The sequence below is a fragment of the Acartia tonsa genome, chromosome 4 (genome assembly GCF_053477335.1).
Source record: "Acartia tonsa isolate MP-2025a chromosome 4, ASM5347733v1, whole genome shotgun sequence".
NCBI classification, from domain to species: Eukaryota; Metazoa; Arthropoda; class Copepoda; order Calanoida; family Acartiidae; genus Acartia; species Acartia tonsa.
This window is the reverse complement of record NC_137263.1, coordinates 28,119,235-28,132,630: the sequence shown is the minus strand read 5'-3', so window position 1 is coordinate 28,132,630 and position 13,396 is coordinate 28,119,235. Positions and strand designations below refer to the sequence as shown.

The 13,396-nt window shown below is 31.6% G+C and overlaps 1 protein-coding gene across 1 annotated transcript; it reads right to left on the bottom strand.

The window, feature by feature from the left end:
• Positions 1–1,668: 1,668 nt before the first annotated feature.
• Positions 1,669–7,519, bottom strand: Gasp (Chitin binding Peritrophin-A domain-containing protein Gasp). The gene is made up of 3 exons (XM_080159401.1): positions 7,378–7,519; positions 6,029–6,130; positions 1,669–2,985 (listed from the first exon to the last, which is right to left on the bottom strand). Exons 1-3 carry the CDS (start codon positions 7,386–7,388, stop codon positions 1,806–1,808), a joined length of 1,293 nt encoding a protein of 430 aa, XP_080015527.1. The 5' UTR covers positions 7,389–7,519; the 3' UTR covers positions 1,669–1,805.
• Positions 7,520–13,396: the final 5,877 nt, after the last annotated feature.

The following is a 13,396-nucleotide window of genomic DNA, read 5'->3' as shown; positions in this document are numbered from 1 at the left end:
GAAAATTAAAAAGCTTGGACGTCAACATAAAATCTTCTTTAAAAAGAAATTTCCGCTTGTGGATAGTTCTTTCTCGTATTCATTTGAATCCGGTGGATAGGAACCGGTTCTCATGAATACGAAAAAACTATGTCTAGCATCGTATTATATCCAGTTTTCTACGAATATAGAAATGTACAATCATAAGATTAAAACCAGTTTTTTTAGCCGGTGCCTTTGGCACCACGGGGCTAAAAAAACTAGTTTTAATCTTATAATTGTACATTCTATATCCGCGGAAAGCCGTTTATAATACGATACGAGAAATAACTATTCTTTAACAAAAAATTGTCTGCAATTTTTTTGTTAACAAATAAAGCACAATATTTACAGTTGGGGAGTTGAATCCATTTTTATAGAAGCAGAAATATAATCTATGATTATGGTTTTGACCCTCTAAAAAACGTAATCTACCATTCCACCTTCCCCTCTCTTGATGATGATATCATCAACGCCAATACGAATTTTTGAAATGTACCATTCCACTTTCAATAGAGGCAAAACTGCATTGGTACATTTATGTTTACATATCAGCATATTCATAAACATTGATTTCCTTATTTAAATCGACATAATAGTGCTGGTATATTCTAGTTATTAATATTATTTTACATTAAAAATTTTTAATTATAAATAGTATTTTATACATTCCTACGATTAACATAATTTAAAAATAGTATGTATGATTTCAATTCCACCATTCCAGTTTCGCCTCTCTTGAAAGTGAAATGGTACATTTTAAAAATCGTATAGGCATTGATGATATCATCACCAAGAGAGGCAAAATTGGAATGGTAGATTACAAAAATCATATCAGCGTTGATGTATCATCACCAAGAGAGGGGAAAGTGGAATGGTAGATTACGCTTTTTAGAGAGTCAAAACCGTAATCATAGATTATATTTCTGCTTCTATAAAAATGGATTGAACTCCCCAACTGATTTAGGAATTGCCGTGATTTCTGTTGATTTCTTGATGGTGAAATACAAATTTTGCCCCCCAACGACAGCTGAAAAAGGCAATTTAATAAAGGTTGCGTTATTTTGCCCCCAAAATCAATTTTTTATTTAATTTGCTTTTTGGTTATAACTTATTTCTGCATTTAAGACCTCAAAGCTTTTGAGCCAACGAATAATAAAATGTTCCTTTGAAACTTTGGTGACTAGTGTATAGTCTAATGTCCTATCCTCCCCTACATATTTTTTTTAAATTTTCCCTTCGCGCCCTTTCAAATTGTTTCTGCTTTTTATCTGATGGTAATGCATATTCTGTTGTTATTTATTTCTATAAAAACGTTTGTAAACATCAAATATTTTTTAAAAATAGTTCTTTAGTTCTCATTGTCCGTAATCTTACCAATGATTTTTTGGGCTTCTCTACTTGGATATTGTTATTCTTGATTTTTTCCTTCTATGGGGGTGTAATTGTAATAATTTAATAATCAATAATAGATTGTCCGTTTATGTATAGAGGTTTCTGTTTCTTTTGTAAGGGTAGAAATGTTATGGACAATTTTCAACACCCCATCCACCAACCCAAAATAATGTGCACGTCCTTGCTTGGGATATCTTTCAGTACACACTTAAATGGTTCATCAGTTCAAGAGATGAAAAAGACATGCACAAACAATTTTTAATGATTACAGCACATTATATCTTTATTTTAAAAACATATAAGATTAATGCCTCAAATAATGAAAAATTAAAGTTGTAACATTTTTACTATAAATACGTCCTTAATTATTTCTTTTTATACAATATTACTTTTTATTGATTTTCTGCTTCTTCCTCATCATAGTAGTAGTAGTAATAATAATATTCTTCTCCATTAGGACCAGGAACTGCAGGTACCGGATCTGGTAAACCAGCACTTGATGAGAAAGCGTTAGACTCATCAGCTGGCAGCTCCGGAGCTTTTGGTGTTGGATCTACAAAAATTGGAAGAATATTTTCAGTAGATGAAGTCGTTGTAGTCTGAATTGTTGTTGTGGGATCTGGCCTTCTATCAGTTATAATTTGAAGTCTGTTTGGGCTTGCAGTTACTTGAACCGGGGGAAGCGTAGGAATAATGCTTTCTTCGAGTCTATCTAGTGATGGTCTACTAGGCCTTGGTCTTGGACGAGGCCGAAATTGAGAAGAGGATACAGGTTCTGGTTCTTTTTCAACAATTGTTTCATCTAAGATTGACTGCAACGATGGTGGTGCGGGTCTTCTTTTCACATCCTGTGACTCAAACCGGTTAGGTCTATTATTTTCAGTAGGGGTACGATTAACAGAGTTTCTTGATGCCGAATTACCAGAGTTAGAGCGGACTCTTTCTCTGACAGGTCCAGTGTCAGCACCAGCCTTAGTTAATTCAGACTTGTTAAATTCTAAATCTCCATAGTAGTCTTTACAATCTGGCACTTCAGCAGGATCAGTACACTTCCCAGAAAATTCATCACCACCTATACTAAATACAGTGCCCAAAGGACAGCCATATTCCCTGGGAACTCCCCCAATACAAACAAAGTATTGTCTACAATCAGCTGGATGGGCATGTTTAGTAAAAGCTCCCACAGCAGAACGAGGGCATTGGAATTGTTCAGATTCTCCATCAACGGTAACAAGAATATTTTTACATTCAGAAACTTGGTCAGCCCATTTACATACCTTTTCAACCTGATCATAAGCTAACCCTGGTCCACACTCATACTTATTAGCTTTACCATCGATACATTTGTAAAAAACACTGCAACTTTCAGGATCAGCGAAAGTACCATACAATCTTGGGCAATTAGGTGTAGATATTGGTGGTTCTAATTCATTCCTAGCTCCACATTCTACTAGATGTAGCTCAGCACACTGTTCCAATGTAAATGTTTCATCTGTATCAAGAAATCCAAGACCATTTCCACAAGTTTTAAGTTCTGCTACACCATCTTTACAGTGCCAATATTTGTCACAACTGAAATATATGTATAATAAATTTATTATCTTGAACCTACCAATTACGGCAATTAGAACTAAAGAAAAGCTACAAAAATCATTCTAAAAATAGCCTGACGAATAAGACTGACGAGTGAATTTTTATACAGGATGTTTCAAGAGAAATGAGTTTTTTTTAAACTTAAAACCTGTTTTGGGAAATTTATGTTTCAAATATTTGGAAATGATTATTTCAATAAATTATGCTTTAAAACCGTTTTTTCCAAAGGCTTTATTTTGAAGATTTGTGGGCCATGACCAATTTAAAGGATGTGCAAAAAATACATACATTATTAAAATTCAAATTGCGCAGCTTGTGTTAATAGTAGAAAAATGTTATGCATACCGTTAGAATTGTCAAAGCTTTAGTTTTTAGATATATAAGAACCATTCCTGTAATATAGGAGCTACATGGTAAAATGTTATTACTTAACACTTTTTAACCCTTTTCCCACATTTTTCAATGTAGCTCCTAAACTAAAAAAAAATGGTACTTATATTTCCAAAAACTAGAGTTTATGACGATTCTAACGGTATGCATAACATTTGTTTACTATTAACACAAGCCGCGCAGTTTGAATTTAAAAAAATGTATGCATTTTTCCCACAATTTGGTCATGGTCCATAAATCTTCTTTAAAAAGCCTCAGGAAAAATCGGTTTTTTAGTCGTATCTTATTGAAATAAGTTCTTACAATGTTGTTTGTGAAATAAAGGAACTTTTTATTCCACAGAAATTAATATTTATAAAGCTCCTAAAGCTAAATCGTTTGGTTCAAAGTTTAGCTTAGAATGTCCAACTGTGAGTAAGAAAAAGCCCTAATATCAAAAATATTTTGTGACAAAAGAGACAATTTCAAAATTCATTCCAAATAAACAGTTACCGATAATGAGCTGGGCGCAATGTTTTTATATGGATGGAAAATAATATTCTTGGTATTTTATTCTTGTGTGTTATGACTATTGTAAATTGTGTTACTTTATTATATGTTTCATCAATATTTGGCCACAACTCAGCCAAAAATGCTTACAAAATAGACCTTTTTCAACCTAAGATGCTCAAATACTTCATTTACAAGCCCCATCAATCAGTTTTGAGATATCTCCATATTTCAAGGAAAATTTACAAAAAAGGCAAATTTGGGTGTTACCTTTTTATATGCTCAGATACCATAAAATCAATAAAAAGATACTTATTTTTACTTTTCTCTCATTTTTAAAGTTTGATTCTGTTAAAGTAAATATTCTTGAAGGGATTTATGCATTGATTTTACAGAAACATAATATTTGGTGGAAATAAATGATCTTCAAAAGAATTTTTTTTGGAAAATAAGAAATTCAACCCCCATTGCCCTAGAGGACAGCTGCTGACCTCTAGTGTTCATGGTTTTGTCAAGTACATGTTAAAGAAAAAAATAGCCAAAAAAGTACATAAAAAAGTATCTTAATGTGTTAAAAAATTAAATTGTTTAACTTCAAATTTGGGGATGCTGACCTTAAAGATGCTCTTACTGGTGGTGATGGTGACCTGGAAGGCATTGAAGTACATCAGCATTATGGCAACACAACTATTGATCTATGTTCTGATTTTTAAATTCCTGGCAGCCTCCAATGAAAAAATACAACAAGAACTTTTCAAAATCACAGTATTTACCTTATAAATTTGAGAACAAAAAAATCATTTAGGGATTTCTCTTGATTGGAGGCTGCTAGGAATATAAAAATCAAAACATAGATCAATAGTTGTGTTGCCATAATGCTCATGTACTTCAATGCCTTCCGGGTCACCATCACCACCAGTAAGAGCATCTTTAAGGTCTGCATCCCCAAATTTGAAGTTAAACAATTTAATTTTCTAACACATTAAAATATTTTTTTTATGTACTTTTTTGGCTAATTTTTTTCTTTAACATGTATTTAACAAAACCATGTACACTAGAGGTCAGCAGCTGTCCTCTAGGGCGATGGAGGATAAATTTCTTATTTTCCAACAAGAATACTTTTGGATACAATTTATTTCCACCCAATATTATGTTTCTGTATAAATCAATGCATAAATCCCTTCAAGAATATTTACTTTAAAAATCAAACTTTAAAAATGAGAGAAAAGTATAAATAAGTATTTTTTTATTGATTTTATGGTATCTGAGCATATAAAAAGGTAACACCCAAATTTGCCTTTTTTGTCAATTTTCCTTGAAATATGGAGATATCTCAAAACTGAGTGATGGGGCTTGTAAAGGAACTATTTGAGTACTTTAGGTCGAAAAGGGTATGTTTTGTAAGCATTTTTGACTGAGTTGTGGCAAAATAATGATGAAACATATAAAAAAGTAACACACTTTATTGTGCAGCGCAGTCTTCTTTAAGCGAATATGAATCCTGTTAAACCCCTAGGCTAGATACAAATATTTTTTTTTATTGTTCTTTAACCAGACTAAACACATAAACCATTGAAAAAATAACTGTAATGTGAAAACCTTAACATTTAGAATTTAAAAAAAAAATAAGAATAGTTTATTGGAAGATAAGCCTTAAGAAATAAAATATTCCTGCCCTTTTTCGTTTTTAAAAGAAGTCGTACGCGGTCATACGCAGTATTGGATCAGGGTGACGCAAATTTCATATTCCAATTTCAGAAGTTTGAAAAAAAAGCCTCTGTACGTCCTAGCGAATAAAAATTCTTGCAAGCATAGTTTTTTTTAATGAGAATGTAAGTATATAAAATATATCTTTGCCATATGCAAACCGTCACTAAACCTAAAAATATGCAGGACACGGTTGTTATTTAAAAAAAATATCATAATCAAAGGTGTCTTCTATCATTATCTTTATTTAAAATCATAAGTGATTGAACGATTTAAAAAAAGAAAAGAAAAAAAGAATAATAAAGTTTTATAATTATTATCAGAATCTATTAAATTTGATTTGAAGAAAAAAGGTAAAACTATAATTACAAGAATTTTTTTAATTACCTAAAGCATCTTATGTAGTCTGAAATTGTAAATATAAGAAATATCTTACCTTATAAGATGTGGATAATATCCTTGAAACTCATCAGGACAAGTAAAATCATCAACTAGCTGGGAATTGGCAACTCCCAATCCAAGAACAACAAGACATATCCTGAAAGAAATATTGATTTTAATTGTTTAAAAATATTTTCAATCCTTCATATTAATTTTTCTTTGATTACAATTAAATACCAGCTTTACTCAAAGATAATCTAAAAAAATATAACAAGCTTTTGGGGTAGTCGAATAGAGTTAATAGGTTATTTTATTCCTCCATAAAAATTTATTATGTAAAAAAAATTTAAGGAGGAAATAAATAGCTTCAAAAAGGGTCCTGGTAAGGTTTTTAAATAGTTTTGGGGAGGGTATAATAAAATGCCCATAGAAAAAAAGATTTTGATGTTTGATTAAGTTGATTTATCTATTTTATGAAAGCTTTACAACTAATTTTGATTTAAACTTTTTTTCTTAATAATTAGGAAAATTTTACATCTTTGAATAGACATTGTTTAGACACACCCAGTGTATTGTTTACCGTTACAAACTATATCTTTTTTCTCATGACTCAGAACTGTTTTAATCTGGTTTAACTACATAGTATTTGATCAATTAACACCGAGCCATTTCATTTTTGGGGGTGGTAAAAATCTTAATAGTGGAAGTAGAAATAGAAGCGCGCCGAAATTTTTTTTATGGATTATTTATTTTTTGGAAGGGTATTTACCCCCCCCCCCCAAAAAAAAAAAAAAAAAAAAAAAAATTCTTATAATTTAAGGGGTTGGGGTAATCACCTATTTCCTTTCCACCTCCCCCCCCCCCCCCCCCCTACACTTGAACGTCCCTGTTCAATATCAATTCATAACCTGAGGACATAGAATACGATTAAATTAAATATTGATATATGACTATTCAATCCTTTCTCAGAGAGAGGAATAACGAATTTTGTCAAAAATTACTCCACTGTTTCCAAATTGGTCTTAATCCGCCTTTACCATATAAATATTTTTACCAAAGAAAAGGTTTGATCCTTAAATTGCTACAACGCTGTTCCCTTAAAATTAATCCAATACATTATTTTTTTATGTCATTCCTACATTATTTTGATATGTGAAGTAATATATCCTGATATTGTGCTAATTATGAAATTATAAATTTGAAATGAAGTAAAAAGCGTGAAAAGAATTTGGCTTAAAACACTAAAACTTACAAGCAAAAAATTATAAACTTTTCCCCAGTCCCCCACACCAAAAAAGCTAGCTCTTTTCAAAAACTTTATTTGTTGGTAAGGTCTTTAAAACACTTATAATATTATTCACAGCACGCTTCAGTAAAAAAAAAACACTATTAAAGGTTTAATACCTTTGTAACATGTCTTATGATAGCTTGTTTCTGTATGACTGATCTACGGATGTACGCCTATACCACCCTTGTGAGGCACGTATTGGCACTATCCAGAATCTTAGTTATAGTTAGCCAGAGGGCACACTTGCCACTTGCGAGAGACCAAGAGGAGAGAGGGGAAAGAATAGCTAAAAGGAGAGAGAACTCTTAGCAAGATCCTTCGCCTTTCTGCTTGAACTTGTTAATAAATTTAAACCAACCGTAATTGTCTTTAGTCAGTCTGTGTGTAATATATGTGTTTGTGTGTGCGCGCGAGTGTATGCATGCATTTAAATTTCAAGCTATACGGGTGTGTAAACGCGCGCTTGAGTACGACCACTGCAGTTCTTTCAACCTCATTCCTCTGAATTTGCAGGATTTTGCCAGACCTGAATTAAACAAAAGATTGCTTGTTAACCGTTGTTGCTACTAGTAAATATGTATATTGAACAAGAAGCAAACCAATTCAAGTGGAGGAATGCTGTAATGGTTAAGCTTCAGTGGAAAAATATGACCTTGGCTATGCGTTCCACCCAATTCTAAATGCTCAGCGCTCATTGAAATCCTTCCTTCCTACTAAATTCGTGTTTTTTTTATGGGGGGAGGGATAGCAATTTCCAGATAAAGATATTTACGAGGACAAATAGTGAACACATTTACAGAAAGTGATGACGCGACTCATGATTATGTTCTGTGTTAAGAGAATAGTTATCCGTCGTTTTTTTCAACTTAAGTAAACTAGATATAAAGGGTGTGCAAAAAAATGCGGACCTTTTTAAAATTTAGATTGCGCGGCTTGTGTTAATAGTAGAAAAACGTTATGCATACCATTAGAATCGCTCTGAAGTCTATTTTTTGGAAATATAAAAACGATTCCTGTGCTACGTATAGTTTAGGAGCTATGTGGTAAAATGTCCCAACTGGCTTAAAACTTGACTTGCGAGTAAATCATTAAAGATTAAATTAAATAAATAAAAATACGTACATTTTTAAAATTCTAATTGCTCGGCTTGTGTTAATGGTAGAAAAATGTTTTGCATACCTATGGAATTGCTATAAACTCTATTTTTTGGAAATATAAGAACCATTCATGTGCTACGTATATTTCATGAGCTAAATTTCCACTTTTCTCACATTTATCAATATAGCCCCTAAACTAAAAATAGCACAAAAATCGAACTTATATTTCCAAAAAATAGAGCTTATGACGGTTCTAACGATATACATAGCATTTTTCTACTATTCACACAAGCCGAGCAGTTTGAATTTTAAAAATGTCTGCATTTTTGCACACCCTTTTTTATCTTTAATGATTTACTCGCAAGTCAAGTTTTTGGTCAGTTGGGACATTCTACTACGTAGCTCCTAAACTATAAGTAGCACAGTATATTTCCATAAAATAGACTTCATAGCGGTTCTAACGGTATGCAAAAAGTTGTTCTACTATTAACACAAGCCGCGCAATTTGAATTTTAAAAAGTTACATATTTTTTATATACTTTAATCTTTAATGATTTACTCGCAAGTCAAGTTTTAAGGCAGTTGGGACATTTTACCACATCGCTCCTAAACTATACGTAGCACAGGAATCGTTTTTATATTTCTAAAAAAAAAAAGACTTTATAGCGGTTGTAACAGTATGCATAACGTTTTTCTACTATTAACACAAGCCGCGCAATCTAAATTTTAAAAATGTCCGCATTTTTATGCACACCCTTTAGATAAGAAAATTCTAACTACACCAATTCTGGGCTAAACTGGGACATGATTAAACAAGATTGGTTTTCTTGAACTGAAAAAATACTGTTTTGTCGTGTTATGCCACTCGAAGAGGCTGAATGTTGCTGCAGCTACTTTTTCTGAAAGCCAAGCGGCTGTTTCTGAGTGCGGCTTAGGCTTCGAGTACAACAAAAAAAAGCACAACCTATTTTTGTAATTTTTGGTTTATGATTACTAAATACGGTAAAATTATATTTTATTTTACTAAGAAATCTTCAATTTTAAATTGCATTAAATATTTTCTTTTAAAGTAATATCTCCCTCCTTTCCTGATATAGGTCAACCTAATAAACATAGGTTGCATGAATTTATATAGTTTTATTTAGCCCTTCATGAAAAAAGGTAAAGTAAAAAAAATATCATTGAATTTATTAGAATATTTTCATCGAATTTTCAGTATTTTGCCTTTTATAAAAAAGGGGTTAAATACTTATAAATGTATGTCGATTATTTGAAATTATAGATATTCTATGACTCTATACAATAAATGTCTTACTATGTTTTTTACTAGAGCAATCAAATGAAGGTAAATCATAAAAATCTGTAACATATATTTGCAACTTTATGCATTTCCAAAGCTATATACATTAAACATAACCCGCATCCGGTGAAGGTTCGAATTTTGGCCCGACACAACATCATAACTAAAGACGTTATTAATGGTTCCTACTTCTGCTATGTCAGATGTTCGACATAAATAGTTAGAGTAAGGGAAATGCCATCCCAAAACAGGCGCAACCCATAACCATGCACAGTTAGGACTTCTTAGACAAAGGTCGTGCAATCAGAGTTGGTTGTCTGATGTGTGTTGGTTATCTTAGTCAATTCATAATGCAGAGTATGTTCACAGGTGACGTGGAGAGGACTTGTACCCCAAGCGTCACCACGCCCCCTATCATCATCATTTTAAACATTAAATAGACTGATTTTTAAAATTCATTACAAAATTAATTTATTACAATATATCAATAAATTAACATAAACATGTTTATGATCTATTACCCATTTAAAACACACAAAATTTGGCTGTAAAGGCTTAATCTTAATATCTAAGATGTAATTAAATGTATTATGCAATACAACAAATTTATTTTTGTCAATTATACAAATATGATATAAAATAAGAGGTGTTATCCTCTTAGAAATTTTTTTTTCAATTTTGAAAATTTGAGTACCCCCCCCCCCCCCCCCCCCCCCGACAGCGAACTATGAACTCTGGCCGCAGCCCTCGGCTCCCTAGCCTGCCTAGCCGCAGCGCTCGGCCCCCTTGCCTGCCTAGCCGCAGCGCTCGGCTCCCTAACCTAAAACCTAACCTAACCTAAAATAGTTGTTCGTCGGTAGTCGGGGTGGGGGGGTACAAAATTGAAAAAAATTGAAAACAAATTTTCTAAGAGGATAACGCCAAATATGTTTATTCAAACTTATTTTTTTTATATTTTTAAAAAGTATGTATCTATTATGTGTATAGTTTTCATTCTATTCATTTTAATTTAATAAAAATTCTTTAACTATATCGGTAACAAGTAACTTTGTGAAAACACTCTTTTTGAAATTTAAAGAATTCAAGATTTCTTATTATTAGTTAATTCTGAATCATCAAGGCTTGTTTGTTAATTCATTGATATTGATATTAGTGAGAATCAAGAACGAAGATAAGTGTTCCTAATGGTATTTTCTTATGTCAGGCTTATGTAAGCTTTTAGTTAAGTATCCCTATGAAGTTTCTAAGTTATTGTTAAGTATTCCTAAATGTAGTAATGTTAAGTAAGACTTAGAAAAGCTTTAAGGTACCTTATGAAGTTTACTAGGGGTTCCTATTTTGTTCTTAGTTACATTAAGTTAGGTCAAGAAAAATCAGGTTTGATACACGAGTACCTTTTTGGTTATGTCTTAAAACAGCCAATTATTTTTCTAACTAAAGATTTAAAAAAAATATTTCTATCTTTTTAAAGTTTTTGAGCACGGTTCCTTGTAAATTCTGCCACATACATCCTATCTGTGTTATACATAATAGCAATTAACCATCTAAGGCCTCTTTAAAGATATTTTTTATTTTCATAATTATAAAGAATGGTTACTTAAAAATATTTTTTTATAGGGTGATTTTTTTAGTAGAAAATATGGTAAATTAACCTCCCCAATATATATAAAAAACACAAATCATATTCAAATATTGGAAATGGGCAGGTGTGCTAAACATTTGCAAATTATTTTTTTTTCGTTAAAATGAATGAACAACAAAATAGATGTAATTATTTGATTCTACATTTAAAGAGCTACAATTCAAATTTTATTACAATGAGTACACTATTAGTTATTTATAATGTTTCTTTTTTTCTATTTATGTAGACGAAAAAAACTTTACTCTAATTAAGACTTATCTTTCATATTTTTTCATTTTATTTTGTAATTATTTAATTAGGGTTACATAAAATTACTTAGGTATACTTAACATACAAAAGGTATCTTATCAAGTTAAGTCAGGTAGAAAGCAAGTACAGATTCTCATTCAATCCAGGGAGGGAGGGGTCATTGGGCTTTCTAAAATATTACATTAGTCCCCAAAGTATTATAACGTTTTCTTATTCAATAGCTTAATAACTTTTGGGACTTTTTTTCGAAATTTAATTGGTATGTTCATTAATCTTAATATCCAGCCGTTTCAACCACTAATTGTACAGGACAAGGACGTCCAAGCTTTTTTTTATATGGGGGGGGGGGGGAGATCAAAATTCAAAAATTTTGCCTAGGCATCCCAAAATTCAATTTGGGCGGGGTATCAATTTATCTACTATTGTCTTATCCCTTTAGATCCCTGATTTCATCTACATTTAACTGATTGATATATTCATTTGTGTTCCTTCATATGTGCTAAAATCCGTATACTAAAGTAGCAGGATGTTTGTTTGTCTGTGTGTCTGTACCAAAGGATCTCGCTAAACGCTGAACCGATCGGGTTCTCCTTAATATGTAGATTCTCATGGTTTCTGGGAAGGTTTATGACTATTTTGGGAAAGGGTACAACCAACCTCCCAAGAGAAATGACAAAAAATCGAAATATTTAAAATATATGGGAGACTTCATTGTAACATAAAGAGAATTATTGTAAAATAAAGAAGTAATGTAGAGACTTTAACAAATAAAAACATATAAAGTGCCACTAGAGGCCACTAGGGGCGTAGCCGCTATTTTAGAAATAAAGTAAAAGTGAAGGTAAATACAATGCTCATAAAAAAGAGATATAATCAAGGATGTTCAAAATATCTTGCTAGCTTCTGGAATGAATAGGTTTCTTTTCATGGAAGCTTCTTATATGCCATTAGTTATATTTAAAAAAAAGGAAACTTATTCTTGCTTTAAAAAACTTTTAAAGATACTAAAAACTGTTTTCATGCGTAGTTCTTAGTCCAGTCCTACACACACACACAGACATACACCATATCTTTTGGCTACCCCTCTAAAGATATTAGATTTATATGAATTGCTTCAAAATGTTTTGTACAGGATGATTTTTAAAAGCGAGGCTTTTCTATAATTAGGGTCGGTCCGTCCAAGATAGATAGCTTTTATTTGTTAATTTAGGCATGTTAGAATTGTTCTATTGATTTCAAACTTTGCATGATGATTCCTGTAGTAGTTAGGTACGATTTAGAAAGCATAGCAACTCTATAATCATCACCAGAATGTCCGTATGTCCATTTTAAACATGTTGATTTTTCTACTTTTTTAACAACAATTTTTTATGTGATCTAATTATCCCTTTGATCTGCTTTTTGGTATATTGATTCCTGGGACAACAAAGAACAATATTATAAGCAAAGCAAATCTATCAAGTCCTAAAAATGTAAGTATGTCCATAAACATTATTCTGTATCAAGCAGTTTTTCAACAAATTTACTTACAATTTTGCTTCGACTCGTATACATTTATATTCTGATTATTCAGTTCTGACACTATACAAGTGTTAATGTTTGTGATTTTTTAAAATTACTTTCGTTATTGGTATAAGCTGGTAATAAATAGCCCATTGTCCCCTCTTTCTCTATTAAAATAAAACATGTGATGTTTTATTAGCAATTTTCTTAGCACAGTAAAAAATGTTTTCAGTGTTCTCTTTTCCCTAAATCAACACTTCATAATAGATAGGCGAAGCATTGCCGTAAAAAAATGTAATAAAAAATAAGTCATTTAAAGCTGTCATTCAAGATTTGAAGAAATA